The 20,469-nt window shown below is 36.8% G+C and overlaps 1 protein-coding gene across 4 annotated transcripts in view; it reads right to left on the bottom strand.

The window, feature by feature from the left end:
* Positions 1 to 20,469, bottom strand: part of LOC131076011 (uncharacterized aarF domain-containing protein kinase At1g71810, chloroplastic) — a 291,860-nt gene that overhangs the window by 43,665 nt on the left and 227,726 nt on the right. For all 4 annotated transcript variants that reach the window (XR_009359117.1, XR_009359118.1, XM_059213057.1 and 1 more), the window contains exons 5-7: positions 5,743 to 5,926; positions 5,474 to 5,626; positions 5,255 to 5,290 (exon numbers count right to left, since the gene is read on the bottom strand). Coding sequence is in view for 2 of the 4 variants with exons in the window: in XM_059213057.1 (XP_059069040.1) it covers positions 5,255 to 5,290; positions 5,474 to 5,626; positions 5,743 to 5,926 (373 nt within the window). In the remaining 2 variants the exon portion in view is untranslated. The remainder of the gene's footprint in view (positions 1 to 5,254; positions 5,291 to 5,473; positions 5,627 to 5,742; positions 5,927 to 20,469) is intronic.

The following is a 20,469-nucleotide window of genomic DNA, read 5'->3' as shown; positions in this document are numbered from 1 at the left end:
CAAGGCACTAGTAGAAAACCAGTCAGGGAAGAAAATTAAGGTGTTAAGATCCGACAATGGGGGAGAATATACATCTGACAACTTCAAAGACTTTTGTAATTCTGTTGGGATTAAGAGGGAGTATACTGTACCATATAATCCACAACAGAATGGAGTAGCAGAAAGAAAGAACAAAACCATAATTGAAGCAGCAAAAGCCATGATGCATGACCAAAACTTACACACTTCATTCTGGGCAGAAGCTTCAAATACAACAGTCTACATTCAAAACAGATGTCCGCACTCAGTTCTAGAAAACATAACTCCTGAAGAAGCTTTTACAGGGAACAAACTAGACTTAAGTCATTTAAGGATATTTGGATGTCCCGTATATATACATGTTCCTAAAGAAAAGAGGACAAAACTAGAACCATCCGGAAAAAGAGGTATCTTCATTGGCTATAGTGAAAATACTAAAGGATATCGCATTTACATTCCAGAGAAAAAATCTGTTGAGATAAGTAGAAATGTAAAGTTTGAAGAAAACACTACACTCAAAGACCCTGAGGATGATAACATTACTAAAGAAGAAGAAGATCACATAACTGAGATTGAGAGGGAGAATATCATAGAAAATTCCGAACCTTCAGACACTAAGAGGGAGGACATCATAAGAGCTTCTGAACCTCTTGTTGATGAAAATATTGAAACACTCAATAGCAAGAAAAGACCTCTATGGGCAAGGAAAATGATTGAAGAGAATAATGTAGAACCAAATGAAATTTCCAAAGAAAATAAGAGAACAAGAACTCTAAAATGTTATGCTGCACTTCTAACCGAACTCACAAATTCTGAACCAACAAATGTCAGAGAAGCTTTATCAAAACAGGCTTGGAAAGATGCTATGGTTGAAGAATATCAATCTATACTAAAGAATGATGTTTGGGATATAGTGCCTAGACCAAAAGACAAATTAGTTGTCTCATCCAAGTGGTTATTCAAGATCAAATATGCATCTGATGGCAGCATTGAAAAACATAAAGCTCGCTTTGTGGCCAGGGGATTCTCTCAGAAAGCAGGAATTGATTATGAAGAGACATTTGCTCCAGTTGCCCGGTATACGTCAGTAAGAACAATCATTGCAATTGCAGCATCCAAAGGATGGAAAATTCACCAAATGGACGTAAAGACTGCCTTCCTAAATGGTTCAATTGAAAAAGAAGTATATATAGAACAACCAGAAGGATTCACCATACGTGATAAAAATTGCTATGTTTGTAAACTAAAGAAAGCTCTCTATGGGCTAAAACAAGCACCTAGGGCCTGGTATGCAAGGATAGACAACTATCTCTCCAAACTAGGGTACTCCAAGAACCTAGTAGATCCCAACATCTACTTCAAGGCTTCAAATGGCAATATGATTATATTGGTCCTTTATGTGGATGATCTTTTGATAAAAGGAGAGGATAATCTCATTGTGAAATGTAAGCAAGATTTGGTAGCAGAATTTGATATGAAGGATCTAGGGCTTCTATATTATTTTCTGGGATTAGAAGTATGGTAGAAGAAAAACTATATCTTCCTAAATCAAGGAAAGTACACCACAGATATTCTAACTAGATTTGGGATGATGGAGTGTAAGCCATTAGCTACACCAATGGAAACTAATTTACACAAGCTAAAAATTGAGGCAGAAGATTCAGAACCTATAGATCCCACACTCTACAGACAAATCGTCGATTCACTTATGTATTTGGTAAATACTCGTCCTGATATTTGCTATGCTACAAATGTATTAAGTCACTTCATGTGTGAACCTAAGAAGATACATCTAATGGCTACTAAACACATTCTAAGATATTTACGAGGCACAATCGGACTTGGCTTAAAGTATGAAAATGTTGAGATTCAACTTGAAGGATATTCTGATTTTGATTGGGCCGGAAGTACCACTGACCATAAAAGTACTATAGGGTGTTGCTTCAGTCTTGGTTCTGCTATGATATCTTGGTTCAGCAAAAAACAGTCAGCAGTTGCACAAAGCTCCATCGAAGCAGAATATATGGCAGCCTCCATGGGAGCTCGTGAAGCGGTATGGCTAAGAAAGTTATTATTTGGATTATTTGGAAAAACTCTGAATTCAACCATGATTTACTGTGATAATCAGAGCTGTATCAAGCTCTCAGTAAATCCAGTTTTTCACAATCGATCCAAACATATTGAGATCCCTTATCACTACATAAGAGATATGGTAGATCGAAACGTCATAAAACTAGTGTACATCAGTACTGAAGAACAAAATGCTGATATCTTCACCAAGCCACTTGCAAGATTGAAGATAGAATACTTCAGAAGTAAACTTGGTATGACTAGATTATAATTGAGATTATTAGGATGAAATTCCTACCATGTGTAATTTGTTCATGAATAAATAAAAAAAATGTATATTGCAATATTCTAATTGTGTTCAAGAAGATGACGATCTTCTTATGTTTAAGGTTACTATTTCAAGATGACGATCTTGACAATAGTTGACCAAGTGTCAAGATTGACTACATTAAGTTGTTGTCCCGGACTGTGCCGGATATCTTGATCCTAAAGTATGTGATCATCTCATGATTGACTTCTTAAGTGATTGTCCCGGACTGAGCCGGATATCATGATATTGAGTTTATGACAAGACTATATTAAATGCTGTCCTGAATTGTGTCGGAAGTCATGACAGAATATGCTCCCAAGAAAATTACTTAGATCCACTCCTGCTAAGAGGGAGTGTTAAGATATAGCCCTCGTGAATCTAACTGATGGTAAATTGGTTATTTTATATATATCATGCCCATGTGATTCTCGATCGCATTATATTAACGGAGCATGTAGTTCGGAAATTAAACATAAACAAACTAATTGTTATGAACGGTTGCCTCCGTAGGGGCATGTCCATACGTGGCAACTGCCATGTATGGACATGTCCCTACGTAGGCAATCTTTCCTCTTGTATTTAAAAACCGGATTCAATGATGGAGACGATCAATAACTTACGGCAATCAGTCTTCCAGAATCGCTGTCATTATTCTTCGATCCATATTTCACAACACTCAGGATGTGGTGAGAAGGCCTGGAATGACAAACTTATAACCTTGTCTTCACGAAAGGATTGGTAGGGTCCACATGAGGCTTAGATGGAGCCGGAGGTTCGGGAGAGGTTACCAGGATAACCCAGGATGGGGGCCGGGACCTATGGAGGCCTACCAGGGTAACCACCTTAAGCCATGCGATGACACTCTCTCCTTAGATTCACTAGTGTTTGTGAGTTGAGTCACATGGATGTTTGTGGAATCATGTATTTCTATTGTACTTGTCTTATTTTGCTTGCTTGAGGGTCTTCTACTATCTCCTAGCACAGTGGGGTGGTTCCATTTCGGGATCACATGGTCGGGTGCTAGTGCCACTTCCCATTGGATGTTCTGGATTGTATCTTCAGGCGAGGAAAGGCTTCGTTGGTGATTCTTGGTTCGTGGTTCATGAACCAGCTCTTGTTCGTGATCATTGTTCAGTTGAGACCTTGTGGTCATTGTATCAAACTTTTATGTAACCTTGATATTGTAACTTTTGGATTCCGTGGTATTTTTGGAAGCCATGTATTTATGGATATTGTAATATTATATCGGTGGAATGTATGTTAATTTAGTTGCTTTGATCTTTTGTATAAATGGTTTATGGAAAATAAATGCATTGGAATACTTTGATTCTTTCATTATGGAATTTAGATATATGTGTAGGTTTTATCTTAAGCATTTAATTTTCCTAATTGGATGGACAGTTGGATTAACCATAGTGTTAATATAATCTGCGAATTTAATCTTCGTTGGTAACCCTTAGGAAATCATGTGTTAGACTTCCGCTGTGTTATTAAATGTGCTATTGTTATAATTAATGCACTTAATCTTAAAAAAAAAAATATTTCACCCTTTAGTTGCCTAGTTGTGTTGTTTTCCTTTAGGGTTCCTGGCGGGGCATTCCAATGTTTGCAAATTCGCTTCTAGGATTGGGTGCAAACCCTAACAAAAGGCCCTCTAGGTCTACAATTGGATAATAGAAAACCACAATTCATTACAGTGCTTTCATATAGAGATCACCAGTGTGTAAAAATATCAATTAAATAAAGTATAGTTTCCTGCAAATATGTCATTCTTTAGAAATTAATAACTAAACTTGATTAAATATTACAAAATATTCCCTCCAAGATATTAAAAATTTCAAACAGGATATTACATAAGCATAGGAATTATACACAATGAAAATATAAGAAAAAGATGCATGCCAATGCTCTCCAAAGATTATGTCCATATAAACTTACAAAATGTGGTCTAAACATCCAGTTATACTAATGACACTATTTTCCAAAGGAAAAGTATACCACTCAACTTTGTACAATTTTCCAATTCGTCTTATCACAATTGTCATATTATCCTCAAATTCCACCAACAAATATCTTATCCTCTTGCATATTTTAACAATACTTCCAAAATTATTCTTGGTTGGAAGTTTTGAATTTATAAGACCTTTTACTCAGCATGTATGAAAAAAATGAATCACAAATTTTGTGAATCATAGAATTTTTTCTACGGCTAGAAGGTCCAGGTTGTAATAAGTTATTTCTGCATTTCACGCTTATTTTTTTCTCTTTTAACTATTCCAAGTTACAGATGAATAGAGTCTACCCTAAAAAATAGAAAACAAAGATTCTGGTATCTATTATATCAAAAGCTGTCAAGTGGTTTCCATGATGTCATCTCAAGTGGAACTCACTGGATAAATATAAAATTTACTCAAACCTAACATTTAATTCACTCCATTATACGATTCTGAAATAATCAAATTACTAAAGAAAACTACCTAACAGTGTAGCAAATTGGGTGCAAAGAGGTAATTATCCACATTTTTTGCATTGATCTGAAGAACAATAAGACAATGCAAACAGTGCGCTTCTAAGCATGGGTTAAAGAAAATATAAGTTTGTTATCATTTGGAAACCCTATTTTACAACGTAGTGCAACATTCCTTGAGTTATAGTTTTGAATTAATAGACAATCTTCTGCACCCTTTTACACCTAGGATAGATTCTTACTTTTGACAGTAAAACTTTTGTGTTGCCCAAGCAGCTACTCTCAATGATTGATGGCATTTTATTATATTGCAGGATGCTTAGAAGTATTTCTTAATTATAATAGATCTGGCAATCAATCAGATCTCTAAAGTGGATAAGGGTGAGTACCCGGAAAAGACTTGATGCCCATTCATCAACTACAGCCTGCAAAGAAAAACTTAACCTTATTAGATTAATGATCGTTATTAGTCAATCAGTTGAAATAGATTCACAATAGCAAACAGAACAAATAATAACTTCATCTTCAAAAAAAATATGGATTCCATAAGGAATTACTCTCTTGAATGAACCTCATAAAATGAGTTTAATGCTATTCAAGGCTGCTACCTGAAGGTCTGTGTTCAGATTGACAGCTTTGCGAACATAACCAACAAGCAACCGGAGAATGAATATGTCTAAAGCAATGGCTGCACGAACCCCAGGTCGTTGAACTTTTACAGCAACAATTTCCCCATTCGATCTAAGCCTAGCCTGATAAACCTGCAAATTCGGACAAGATTAGCTTTCCTTCCTCAAGAAAAAAAACATTTCAATCAAGGCCAACTGCTCAGGATGTAACAATTGTTGAAATAATCAGGAAATATCAAATATGATACCTGGCCTAATGAAGCTGCAGCAATTGGTTGGAGAGATATGTCAGAAAAAATATGCTCCACAGGTAATCCAAGCTCTTCTTCTATTATATCTAGAGCTATATCTGTTGAGAATGGTGCAATGCGATCTTGCAACAATGATAGCTCCTCAAGATATGCAGGAGGTACTACATCCTGTGAAAAATGTCTAAAAGATTCATAACCTTAGGCATCAGCCATTTGACAAAAACGCATAATCACCATAACAAAATATTATTTTTATTTGGAGAATCAACAAAGGATGAACACAAACTTTGGTCTTTACAATCAGCATTGTGAAGATTCAATCACCCGACAAAGAAATAGAACTGTTGGTTAAAAATAACACAATTTCTATTCGTGCTTTCAGGGACTTTCTATTCTTGCTTTCAGGGACTCCCTAAATCTGCTTAAAGGACAGAGTCTGAACATTATTCTTAAAAAATAAAAAAGTTTACAGTTAAACTAATAATGAAATTTACAGGTAAAAAGCGTAGACTAGCGTGTTGGTGTATTTCTATGCAACTTAGGTTATTCTGTAATATTCTAGGATTAAATTTGTAAGTTGATTTTTTTGCATAATAAATTAGGGCATCATAGACATTATTAGCATTAAGTTAAGATTAGTTGTATACTAGAGATTCGATTTATTGTTGTCATAGCTCAATGTTATCAAGGTAAAGTACATTGTAGGTTAGTACACCAAGAATAACTCCAATATGTTGTAAACTCGAATTGTCATTTCTCTATGATACCTCAGCTAGTCTCTTTTACTTCAATAACTTAGACCACAAATCTTTTTAAGTACACCTAGTTTGCATTATTCAGTAAGTAGTAAGTTGTTATGCAAGTATTGTAACTCTGCATAATTTGTTAATAGTAAAATGTCTCCACTTTGCTTCAGTCAGGATTTTTATGAGTTGGTTCAAGGATGCGTTTTTCTCAATCTCATCGCTTTCAAAAGGGCCACAAACTTTGATATGGTATTAGTGCTATAATATACCAACTATAGCTTGAATACTTGGACTCGGACTCGAGAAAAAACTTGGCATAGCAAGAAAAAACTTCATAATTACATAAAATAAATCAATGCATTTAGAGAACCTAAATGTCTAATTTGACTAGAAATTTGTCATAATGCAAACATGACACTTGTCATATGACCCTCAAACTTATTAAAATAATACTGTAATATTGATATAATGGTCATCTTAGTTATTTAGTTAGTATTTAGAAACTTCTATTTATTTCTTTTCTCTTTAGTTAGTTTTAGGAAGTTTCTTTTCTATGTTTCGTGTTTCTATTCTTGATCGTTTCCGTTATGGAAAGATCGTCTTGTAATTTTCTATATAAGGAGTATTCCTCTCCTTAATTTATATACAACATTGAATTATCATTTCATGGTATCAAAGCTTAGGTTCTTTTTTGGCAAATTTTATGGGTTTTTAGATTTTTTTCCTACAAAAAATCATCAAAGGGTTTTGCTTGTTTTTTCCCACAAAATCAAACTCGTGATGGCCGTGAGTAAAGTTTTTGAATAGACTAGGGGGTTTTGTACAATTTTCTCCTCAAAAATCGTGGAAGGGTTTTCTGATTTTTTTCCACAAAAAATTCATGGAGATTTTGCACGATTTTCTCTTCAAAAATTGTGGTTTCTCTATTTGTTTTTTGCACGATTTTCTCTTCAAAAATTGTGGATTCTCTATTTGTTTTTTGGACAATTTTTTCACACAAAAATCGTGGGTTCTTTCTTTACTGGAGGGTTTTCTGATTTTTTCCACAAAAATTCATGAAGGGTGTTTCTATTTTCTGCATTTTCTAATTTTTTTCAGAAGAAAAATCATGATGGATTTTTAGCACAACTTTTGAGAAGCTAATCTTGGTGTCCTTGGGTAAAGGGAGGGATGGCTTTGTTACTTGTTGGTGTACGTTTTATCATATACCGAACATTAGAATAAAATATCCAAGGATACTCATCACTACATGTGCCAAGATTGCAAAGAAAGACCACACGGCGACTCCAAGGTCTATATGTGCGAACGGGCTACTTTATGTTGGATAGCTTCCTTGGTTATGTCTGCTGAAATACAAGGGGGACTTACGCTCAAAAAATATCACTCACAAGCTAGGAAGGACTTAGACGAATTTAACAATAACTGCTCTCTTTCTCTTTTTTTTTTGTGTTTTTATTTTTATTTTCAGTTTTAGACTTCCTCAAATAAGGATAAAAGGATGAAGGGTTCAAAAGTTTTATGCTACTCCTAAAGAACTTGAGAGACAATAAAGACTGGGTGAAACCAATAACAACACTTTGTTTCACCACACTAGGACAACTACGCAAAGCAGATGCAATCTTCTAAGGTTGTGCTCAAGGTTTTCATACTTGTGAATAATACCATCTATCGAACAATATTTACTCAAAGTAGAAGTTAAAGCATCCACATCATAAGCTCAGGCTTACTTTACACATTGAATGGAAATCATCCATCCAAAGAAAGTATGAGCAAGAGTTTCACCAATCTAAACTATCAAATCCTTCTTTCATCTAAAATCTTTGAAAGCAAATCTATTCTATTCTATTCTACTGTTGAAGAAAGTATGAAACCATGCAACCACTTAATAACAATAAGACTTCAAAGCAAAATCTGCAAATGAACTTTTTATTATTCAAGTAGCTCTAAGCAACAATTTCATAAATCTCTCCACCATAATGAAATGAGAGAATAAGAGTTTATATAGAGTTCTGAAAAATAAATGAAAGGCTGAGATCGATCTAAGATCAATGGCTGAAATTAAGACAACACAACCCTAGATAGAGTTTCCCAAAAAAAAATAGAAACCAATGCACGCAAGACAAGTGGCGTGAATAGCCATTTCCTAGGAAGGCACATCCTTATCTTGCTGATTGGCAGTGTGTTCAATGAATCTGGACACGATCGTGTTGACCTCCTCCATGGTGACATGTGGCAGCATATTGACCTTGTATTCCCATCCGTCCAAGTCGTCTACACAAGCGGCAAATGCAATCTCCCATTCCAGCTCCTGCTTTTGGAAGGCATCTTAGATGGACAAGAATTCTGATGCCTTGGTCGAATTTTTCTTCAGGACTGCTCATATTATGGTCTCCTTTTCAAGCAAATCAGCAGTTACACGAGAATTTTGTTTTGTATTTCTTTAATCTGCTCCTCATACAACACTTTCAGCCTTTACCTTCTCCAGGACTTCATTGCGTGCAATCAATGCCCAATGCCATGTGCTAAAGTCATATGCGGCCCTTGCCGCAATTATCTTTCCATCAATTAGTTCATGTTTAGGCATGCCTTTCAATACTCTAAGGCACAGGATAACTCTGTCCTGAATATCCTGAAGGTCAGCCCATGCTTCTGCCATGTTTGCAATTCTGGAAAGCAAGAAGGAGGTCTGTCCATATATCAACATCAATTTACACATGAATGTGGCTACTTCTTCCCTTTTGCTAGCCATCCACTCTTTAGCTTCTTTGGCTATCACCTTTTCTTCCTCAAGATTTTCAGTTGCTCCTTGTTAAGGATTCAAAATAGAGGATTGTTGCATCGCCTTGGTCAAGTGGCTTGGTTAGGTGCTGAATGTATTCCTTTAGACGCCCAATTTCCTTCTTATATTCTCTTTTCTTTCTTACCTCTTTATCTATTCTTGCCTTCATGGAAGCGACTAAATTGTCTAAGTCTTCCACCTCTTGACCTTTAATAGTTGGTCCCAAATCAAAAGTGGTAATTTCATACTCCTGATGAGTTATATCTTCTTTTGACTTGTTCACTTTTGGTACAACAATTTGACCTATACGACAACCTGTCTCATCTCTCTGGATAGTGGAAAACTTCCTAGCAAGCTTCTTTGCAACAACCTCCTAATCTGGCCAACAAATCGGTTGTATCATCTTCTTCTTCTTGGATTACTTCCACAGGTACTTTTATCTTCAATCTTTCCTTCAACCAATCAGGAATAGTAGGCTGCTCAATGCCTTCCTCCTTCTGATTACTCTCTTCACATGGAATATTTTGACCTCCTTGAAGAGCGGAAATCATTCCCTCCTGAAATTCATTGCCTAGAATATCCATCTCATTATCTTACTCCAATATTTTTGTGCCTGTAGGAGATGGAGGTTCTTCATCTTCCTGCTGGATTGACTTTACATTTTCCCCATGGACCGGAGAAGGAATCTTTATCTCAGCCAATGACTCATCAATAGTTAATACATTGTTTATATTCACAAATGCGACAGAATGAGATGGTTCCAGTCTTGTCCTTTGTCCTTGAAGAGCTTCCAACTTCTTTCTTCTTTTTTCTAGAGTTAGTGCTTTCAATGGGTCTGACATTTTGAGATGCCTCTGCATTTGAAGAATACGCTTCTATTTCATCCATCTGGTTATAAGTCAAGGTCATATTCTTTTTTCGTAGCCCATGAACCTGCTGATCGACCCACCACTTTGAATACTTGACCACTGGCTGCATTAAGGTGGCCAAAAGTGCATGCTCTGGTTCAGACCATCTCATAGGAGGAAGAGGTGCATTCTCATAAAAGCAAGGCTGAGTGTATTCTCCATCATCTTCTAGCCACAGAAACGAGACTCGGACTCGACGCGGACTCAGCAAGGGTGACTCGACTCGGGACTCGGGACTCAAATCGGCCAGGACTTGACAAAGTGAAAAACCCAATAAATTTAGCAATTTTTAAGGATTTAAAACTTGTTTCATTCACCCTTTATTAAACAAACCTTGAATACACAATATAATCATCAAATAGAAGCTAATTTGATCACATACACAAGTATACATCGATCACATTAGTATAAACGCAAATTGTAGTTGAAGGAAATAGCAACCATAGATATATAAATAGTGTCAAATGTAAAAATATTAGAAAACTCATGGAATATGAAATCCATGACATCAAAATTCAAATGTTCCACACATATATCAAAAGTAAAACAACTACAAGTCTATGGCTCAGAGGAGCTTGGTTCCTTCCTATGAAGGCGTCTAAGGTAGGTCCTGGATGCTTCAGCAACCATATTCTCTTCCCGTGACTCCATTCTACCCTCACCAACATCAGCTATGTTTGGCTCTAGCTTTGGCTTTGGTTCTGCTCGCGCTCTAACCTTCTCCTCTGCCATGGCTACAGCCTTAGCCTCTCTATCTACCTGGTAGATCCAATCTAAGTCCTCATCACTAAAGATAGGATCTGGAGCCTCACCGATCCACTCAAATTCTGGATCAACCTCCTCTGGCGTGATCGGGGTGGTGTCATGGTCTGTAACCTGTTTCTGTCTAAGACAGAGGTTGTAATGAATAAAGACTAGATCATTCAACCTCTCCACAGACAGTCTATTGCACCTTTTGGAGTGTATGTGCTCAAACATACTCCAATTGCGCTCACAACCAAAAGCACTACATGGCTGGAGCAAAATACGAATGGTTATCTGTTGAAGATTTGGCATTTTAGGACCAAACATCTGCCATACCTATCTGAGATGAGAAAAAGGTAAAAAAACTCAGCCTCATTTAATAATTAATAATAAATTGAATAACATATAATAAAAATTATGCTCTTAATTTCTTAAAATATACATTTTACCTGGCTGCATTTTTGTCCGATTTTCTTTGCAAAGCTGACGAGAGAAGACCTCCCCTTCTGTATTAGAAAATGCCTCTTGCTCCTAGATTATACTATTGCTATGACCGGGCAACATTCACTCTATCACTGAGTAGAGCCCACTAAGAACCTCCTAATCCGCCTTGAAATCAAGGCGGAAATGGAATGCCGGATTGAGGTAATAAGCAGCTGCATGAAGGGGCTTGTGATGCTGGGCCTGCCATCTCCTATCATTGATATCCCAAATGGGACGATACTTATTCTCATCCCCTTCATAGGCAGATCTGATGCCCTCCTTGGCCCTATCCATGCCCTCGTATATGTAGCCCATTGCGGGCTTTTCCCCGTCAGCAACATGTAGGAGAACTACCAAGGGCTCAATGAACTGCAAATATTGTGGAACAATATCTAATATCAGTTAATGTAAGCATGAAATTGTGAATGAAACTAGGCAAATAAAAGAAAAATACGAATAAAAATTTAAACTTAAAACTTAAAACATAATGTAGAATGCTTAAAATTTTTACCTTCACAATCTCAGCACAAGGGGTCTGTTGATGTGTGTTTTATGCACATAACATTTCAGAATAAAATACCAAGGTAATTTACCTTCTCTTGAACAAAATCACCTCAGATGCTAAGGATAAGATCAACTAAAATGATTCCAAGGTTTCTACATGTCAGGTCTTGACGAGTGGGTAACTCAATGGTCGATGTGAATTGTTGTGTTTAATTATCTTCTTCGATCATGAAGATGCGGAATAGGTGTGCTGACAACTTAGGATTTAACAATGAAGCTCCGGACTTAATTCTTACTAAAAAAAATGGGCAAAAGGAATAGGGTTCAGGAAATCTATTCTAGGCCTAAGAATGTAGGAAATGATGAACAAATCTAGTGGAATCAAACTAGGCAAGGTCTCACAAACAGGTATTGACACAAGCTTAGTGCAATCGTCTAAGGTATACTTAAGGATTTTCAGACTATTACCATCACACATTGACACCATCCAAGTTGATGCTTGTCAAAGGTTGCATAATAATTGAAGTTAAGCTTACTCAAATCTCCAATTGACCACACAAGGTGCACTTATCGGCGGCTAGAGGCTAGTGGTATGGATTAAGGATTCCACACAAATATATTCAACAAATCTTTCACTCAATCTAACATACATGAAAATAAATTCTAATCTAAAATTCTAATCTAACTTGGAGGCATTGAGAACCATGAATGCAAAGACAACATTTGAAGAGCAAAATCACCAACAATTGAACAATGATTATGATTCAAATAGCTGCAGCATATACCAACAATTCTACAAAAACTCTCCCTTACAAATGAGAGACAAGGAGTTATATATAGAGTCTCTTACAAAATGGATGGCCAAGATTGATACAAGATCAACGACCAAGATTATGACAACAAAACCCTAGAATTGCTCTAATTAGGGTTTACATAAAAAATGGTGCCACCAACATATGGCCCAATAAAAAGATACCTAGTCATCAAATATGGAATCTTCTAGAAGATTCCTCCCTGCATCTCTCTCTCTCTTGGCATACTCCAAGAATCTAGCCAATACAGAATCTAACTCGATGGAAATGCTAGAAAAGGTATCCTGTTGCAAATCAATCATGTCCAGTGAATCCAAGCAAGCCTCCAAAGTGTTCTCCCAATCTAGCATGAGCTTCTACAAACTATGAACATGAATCAACAAAGAGACCAAGTCATCTATCTGACTCTTCTTCAAAGAGTACAACTGGCAAATATACATAAATTTCATCTTGTCTCTTAATTCGGTTAAGTGTAAACCACTAGCATCACTAACATCAACACCCAATAATTCTTCAATTAAGGCAAGGATCTTCATCTGAATGTCCTGAATCAATCCCTCCATCTCCATACAGCTCAACTGGGCGCTCTCATAAGTTGATCTCTTCACAGCCAATGAACAATACCAACCATAAAAAACGTATCTGTCTCCACTGTGCACAATGCTCTCACTGACCAAGGTGGAATTAGGAATCTTCTTCAAAGCCTTGAGGCTTGGAATAGTCTTATCTTGAATAGGTCGGAATTCTTCCCAAACTCCCTTCAAATACTGGATTCTAAACACGAGCCCTGTTGTCCTATCATATGCCTGGACAAACTAAGTAAGGAAATCATCTGCCTATTTTCTTGCACTCTCAATCCACTTTTCCACCTCCGAGAGTGTATCTCTCGCTGCCTGATAGTGTGAATGTAGTCCATGATCAACTATAATAGGGGAAATAAGGGTAGGGTTCTCACACCTTATCCTCGCAATATACTCTCTAAGTCTGATATTCTCTTCTTTGTACTTCTCCTTCTCTTCAATTTCTTTGTCTAACCTTGCGTTGATCGCCTTGAGATTATCACCAACCTCTTGAAACTCTTGCTCTCTTAATGTACGGCCAAGGGCAACTGAAATAATTTGGAAATCCATAGGAGTAGCAATGTCCGCTGTCACGCCTGCAATAGGAACAACCTGTGCAATCCGCATTCATGTCTCATATCTAACTATGTGCGACAAAATCTCAGCTCTCTTGGGTTCCTTCTCCTTAGCACTCCTAGCTAGGTAATCATCAATGTTATCAATAAGTTGTACCTCTATCATTTTCTTACTCTTTTCCATACTTCTCATCAGCCAATCAGGAATAGCGGCCATCTCCATGCCATCATCGAGACACATCTCTCGATCAAGCCCCCTCAATGCCGAGATAACATCATCATCATCATCAGGATTATTCCTGGTCAAATCATATATCTCATTTCCCAAACTAACTTCCAAAAGGACAGTAGGGGATCCCGGCTGATCATCATTCTCATTTGGTGGTGTAGATGTCGGTGTGGCATGTTAACTCTTGAATATTCTCTGGTAGTATCATTGTGTTGGAACATTGCTGCGTTTCCTTATTCCGCTCTGTTATTTCGATCACCTTAATTGATGAGACATTGAGAGGTGGTGAAGGAATGATAGGTGGGGAAATGATAGTCTTTTGTTTCTTCTTCTTCACCTCCTCAATCTTCTTCCCTTTGGCCTTGACTCCTCCTGGCGTGTTCTTCCTTCTCTTGGGAGCTTGACTCTCTTCGTCTGCATGAATCCTGACATCACTGATAGTCCTCTGATCATCTTTGGAAGCAGAATCTTCCAGTTTCATCTTTTCATAAGTGAATGGAGCACCCATATAAACTAACTTATTCATTTGAATATCTACCCATGCACGGAAGAAACTCAAGACCTCTCTCATCAGCACATTCAGATCAATCCCTTCTTATTCTGACCAATTAGGCAATAAGATTGCCTTCTTCATTTCATTCTCATACTGTGGATGCATATGATCCCTGTCATCTAATACTTGATCAGGAATGAGGAAAAGTCCACACTTCCTCATGAAATCCACTGACATTCTGGACCACCTTTGTCTCTTCACTGCTTGCTCGTCCATTAGGTCGGCCCAATAATCTTTTATGTCAACTTTGTGGATGAACTTCTCTCCTCTAATCCTTCCAACTTTCTTATCAGGATCGAATCTTTCTCTTTTCTTGAAGGTTGCAAATCGATAGAATGCAAGCTCCTCACTTGCAGTGCTGGCAGCTAAGGCAGATTGGCAAACCTTGGATGTCTTCCCAACTGAAATAGGGAATGTCATGCCTGTCCTATGCTTCTCTCTTTGAATGGAATCAAACTCTAGAAGCTATCTCACCACTTCCAACAAGACCATTCTGTCGGACGTATACCTAGGAAGCTTGTAGGGTTCGGATTGAAACCCACGAATCCTAAGGTACGTGAAAGTGGGAAACTGAATATACCACGATCCATATTTCTCTATTAGCTCTGTTGCCTCCTTGGACAATCTTCTGTGGATTCCGCCTTGCAGCATCCGTGTGATGTACATGGCGAATACATCATTTACTCTCTTATAATCTTCAACTCTATACATGTTCAGCTGGGGATAGCACTCATGACTCCTAGATTGTCCTTGCCCATTCACGACTTCACCTCTGCATATTAATCCTTTGTATGAAACAAACCGTGCAAACAGGTATACCAAGTAGGAAGTCATGGCGAATGACTTGGACCGCTCTACATTCCTCAACTGAAAGTCCAGATTGTCACTTATGATTCTAGACCAATTTACCAATGTCCCTCTGAGACAATCCTGGATGAAATAGAACACCCATCCATCGAATATTGCACCCTGCAGCATCCCCATCACTTTGTTGAGTATGAATACTAAGTCACTATGTTCCTCTTTGAAGTCTGTGCACATGAGTGTCTTGGGAGCCTTGGAATGATGAAGCCTAGGCTCGATCATCCACTCTTTGTTTATCATACTCTTACACACATCCATCTTCTTTGTGTAGCGCTCTTTATATTCATCCTTAGTTGCATCCTTCATATTTGTTCCGCGTGGAATTCCGAACACCTCAACAATCGCATCCTTAGCAAGGTAGGCAATAACAACGCCCTTAGGAGTTTTGATCATTCGTGAGCGAGGATCATAACATCGTGCACACTCCAGGATAAGCTCATTGCATTGTATGGACTGTGGAAATCCAATGGCATGAAAAATACCACTCTTCATAATGTTTACATATGCTGGGGAAGGAATCTGATTTCCGACTCTGAACATCTGTTGTCGCATCAGGTTTAGGTTCAGGAAATGCATGTTTGTATCCGTAATCTCCTTCCATCTGGATGACATCTTAAATTCTGGATAGAATCCAGTCTCCAGTATCTTCTGTTGTTCTTTTCTTTTCTTAAATCTGGACTTCGACATCGCACCTGTACGAAGCTTGAAGTTAGAACTTAGGAAAACAAATAATATTCTTAATAGAATTCCTGACTTCCTAAAGATTTTATGCTAATTAGAGCATGAAGTCAGGAAAATAGTCCACACTCTTGGTAGATCTTAACAATTAGATTCGAAATGTGACAACGTTAGGGTATGAAACCCTAATGAAATTCATTAACACCTCTTTATACTTGGAAATTGTGTAAACTTAAGTGCAAAGGAGTATATCGGATCAATAGTGACTAAGGAAAGGTGTGAAAGGTTGTGTTTTCACACAAAGCATGTCTGAGGACACCTTCCGCAGTCAACAATGGAGGTCAACAAAATCTGAAGACAACCTGAAAATTAAACTTTTAAAACATGTTGCAATCACCTAGATATGCACAAATTTGATGAGAATCAACCTGTTATCAATAAAGCCTGCACCCTTACTAAAGTTGTGAGCTTCAATTGCCTATTAAAACATGGGAACACTTCAAGGTTGTGGGTAACCTAAAATTGAAGTGGACCTCCAGAGTAAGCTGGTTCTTTTCAAATTCTTCACCTAAACTAACAATTTCTTCAAAGAAAAGAGTGAGGAGGAGGACATAAAAAACTAAAATCTAACCCTAAGGTGATGCACCAGATGATATGTTGAAAAACTTAAAAAGCAAAAAAGAGTGACACACAGTATGACAGTAATAATAAAGCTCTCTTAAACAACCCAGAAAAAGATAAACTTTGCATAAATAGTTTATAAGAAGGCTAAAATCACAGTCCTTAAAGGAGAAAAACACTTCTCACAACCTAAGACTATTATTCCACTCACACAACTTATAACCTACAAATAAGTATACTCCTGCATAAGATATCCACATGAAAACACAGTTTCAAGGACAAGAATGTCACAAAAAACCTATATTAACACCAAGGACTCACAATAACAAAAGAATATGGGAAGGCATAGACTGCTTATTACTACTCAAAGGTGTTACAATGCTCTCTTGTTAATGCATGGTAGCTTATGCAAGATAAGATCTTCCTAACCTTCCTTGTTCTGTTATTTATCTACATGCTTCATGTCTGATTTATATTGCATATGATAATTGGATTGTACAAACATTGCTTATCATTATGCTATCGGGCTAACAACCCGATAGCATATTAATGTCAATTGTTAACTGGCATTAATATGCTATCGGGGTATTAACCCAATAGCATATTAAATGCTATAAGTTATCGGGTTAAATTCGCCGATACATACTTGCTATAGGGTGCATAAACATTGGCACCGATTCACATCTGTTATCGAGCTTAATTATATCGGGCATATTTGTTATCAGGTTTAATGAATACACCGCTTCATTTGGCATTAACATTGGTTAACAAATGCATTGGTTGGATTATATACATCGTGCACTTTGAATCATCGGTGTTTATATGAACCAATTCATTAAATTGATCAATCATTATATTATGATATTACAATATGCTATCGGGGGTTTTTGAACCGATAATCAGCATTGTGTTAATGGTATAATTGTAAAGGCACTGATCAATGGGTGCATTGATCGGTCATGCCTAAAAGGCATGACCGGTTAATACACCAATTGACCGGTTGCCTAAATGATATATATACCATTTGAATTCATTTGGAGAAGACATAGAAAATATTAAATGATCTCTCTCCTTCAGACCTGCAGATAAAAATCAGAATTATTAGACATTGACATAATTCCTCATATCCATATATAGCATTCATAGTTCATAACTTGTTCTTTAATTAAAATTGAAATAACTTTACATCTCTTACTCCTGAAAAAGTGTTACAAAACCATTCCCTTTTGCAAAAAGAACTTTGAAATTATAGTCTGCCAAAAGATGAATAATGAAGAACCCTTACAATGAAGAAGGAAGGCAGTATATATGCTTCTTCCTACAGATGCATCCCACAAGGCAAACCCTAACCTCTTGGTCGAATTCAACCCAAAAAGCCCACTTTTAGGGTCAAAAACAAGTGTAAAACTGAAAAGACTTGAACAAAAAGTCAAGCCAGCCCATGCTCTGCCATAAAAGCTCCTAAATGCATCATAAATGGCCCCAAAATATCTCCTGATAGGCCTGCAAGCCTTCATTAATGCAAAAAATATCCCCTTGACCTGCTCAATAAATGAAAATAAGATAATGTCTCATAAAGTGATCTAAAATTTATCATGTAATTAAATATTTGTTTTACTTTATGTTTACATTTTAAAATTAAAATCCTATAAACGTAATGAGATTTTTTTATTTATAAAGTGACTTAAATTTATCACTTTAATAAATGTTATATTTACTCCATTTAATAGTATTTTGATTTTTAAGTGTAAAATTAAAACAAAACAAATATTTGATTAAATGATAAATTTTAAACTACTTTAATTAATATACATGTTATTTTTATTTAAAATGCTTATACTATAAACTCCTCATAAAAAAGAATATTTATTGACCTATAAATATCACTTAATAAATATTAATCTTATGAAAAATAAATTATTGACATTTATAGGTCACTTAATAAATATTACAAGGGATCAATATAGGTCATTTTGACGATCCCCTAAGGCATTTCATGGGGGTATAAGAGAGGAGAAAGAAAAAATAAAAACAAAGACAAACAATGCCTTTGTAACTCGAAATGCATTTTAGGGAAAAGAAACCCTAAAACGAGTCGTTTCTCCCCACTCTTTGGCATTCGATATCCCTTCTCTCTCTGCTGGAAACTTCTGGGCGCCTTCATGGGGAGTCCTCGTAGGGTTTAAGCTGGAAAAATGCACCATAAATGGATGCCACCATGGAGTCCTCGTAGGGTTTATGCTGGAAAGCTGTAAATTGGTTGATTCTGGGTGCCGCCATAGGGATTTTTTGCTGTGTAAAAGGTGTGGGTTTTCTGGAGGACAAAATACAAAATCGAAGGGCATATTTGTCTCCATTGCTGGCTGCCAAAAGTGGCTTCTTGGTTTGAAAATATGGAACTAATTACTTGCTTTCTTGGACCCCATTGTAGCTGCTTCTGAGAATGATTTTCTGAAGATTTTTCCCCCATTAATGGCCGCTACAGGTGCATATTCTGCGGCATTTCATTTCGATTTTCTTTGGCATGTAGCTCACTGTTGACGTGTATTTTGTACACAATCATACACAGAATAAAATACCCAAAGGCATCTTATCCTCTCTTGAATAAAGTCTCTAACTGTGAAGATATCGCAAGAAGGATCAGTTAGGGTGACTCCAATGTTCTTTTAAGTAGGGTCTCTATGCGTGGATAAGCACCAGTGGTCGTTGTGATTGCTGTGTCATCAAGGGGCCTTACGCTTCCGAAGTAGAATTTCCTAAACTAACAGATTTTCAAAAAAAAATCAAAAGAGTAGGGCTTGCAAGAGATCTAGTCTAATCTAACCCTAAGAATGGCTCAATGTGGACGAGACTTGGCAAGATTCTACCAACTTCAATATTGCCATAAAATAACAACTCAATTGAAATTGATGCGATCTTCTAAGGTAACAAATGATTTTTCAATACATCAAGGATCAAGGACACTACCACGAAGGCACATATCCAAGATACAACAATGATTGAAGGTTTAAGTGATTCGAGTTTCTCCAGTTGACCACGCAAGGCATTCCTACAATCAGCAAGAAGCTAGTGGTTTGGAAAGTGAATCCTACCAAAGATCAAGTCCAACACTTTGTCTTTCAAACTAAAACTACTTTGACTAAGAATGACTCAAGAAAGTGAACAACCATGAAGATAACCACAAGAATTGCAATAAAACACCATAACTTCAATATTTTATTGATCTCAAAGCCATCATGAACAACAATTGTTTGAAATTCCTTCCTCAAAACTCAATCTTGCTACAAAATAACTTGCTTCTAATCTCTCTCTAATTCTCTAATACATAATTATGACAAAATGAAAGAAGTGAGGGTATAAATAGCATCCTCAATTACAATGAACGGTCCAGATCAAAAAGCAGATCAATGGCCAAGATTATGACACCTAAACCCTAATTAGGGTTTATTACAAATAGCCCCCTTTTTACTGAACAATATTAAATGCATAGCCAAATATTAAATTCGGCACAAAAATCTAGGAGACATAGACCAATGATAATTAAGGTGCCATGTCATCTATAACCTCTCATCTAGAATCCTATTCCCTTTCCAATGCTCCTTTTTAGCATATGCAATGAATCTAGATACGATTCCTTCGATCTCAGCAATTGGAATCTCGGGAAGATT

Source organism: Cryptomeria japonica, chromosome 10 (genome assembly GCF_030272615.1).
Source record: "Cryptomeria japonica chromosome 10, Sugi_1.0, whole genome shotgun sequence".
Taxonomy (NCBI): Eukaryota; Viridiplantae; Streptophyta; class Pinopsida; order Cupressales; family Cupressaceae; genus Cryptomeria; species Cryptomeria japonica.
The sequence above is the reverse complement of the archived record's forward strand: the minus strand, read 5'-3'. Positions and strand labels throughout refer to the sequence as shown.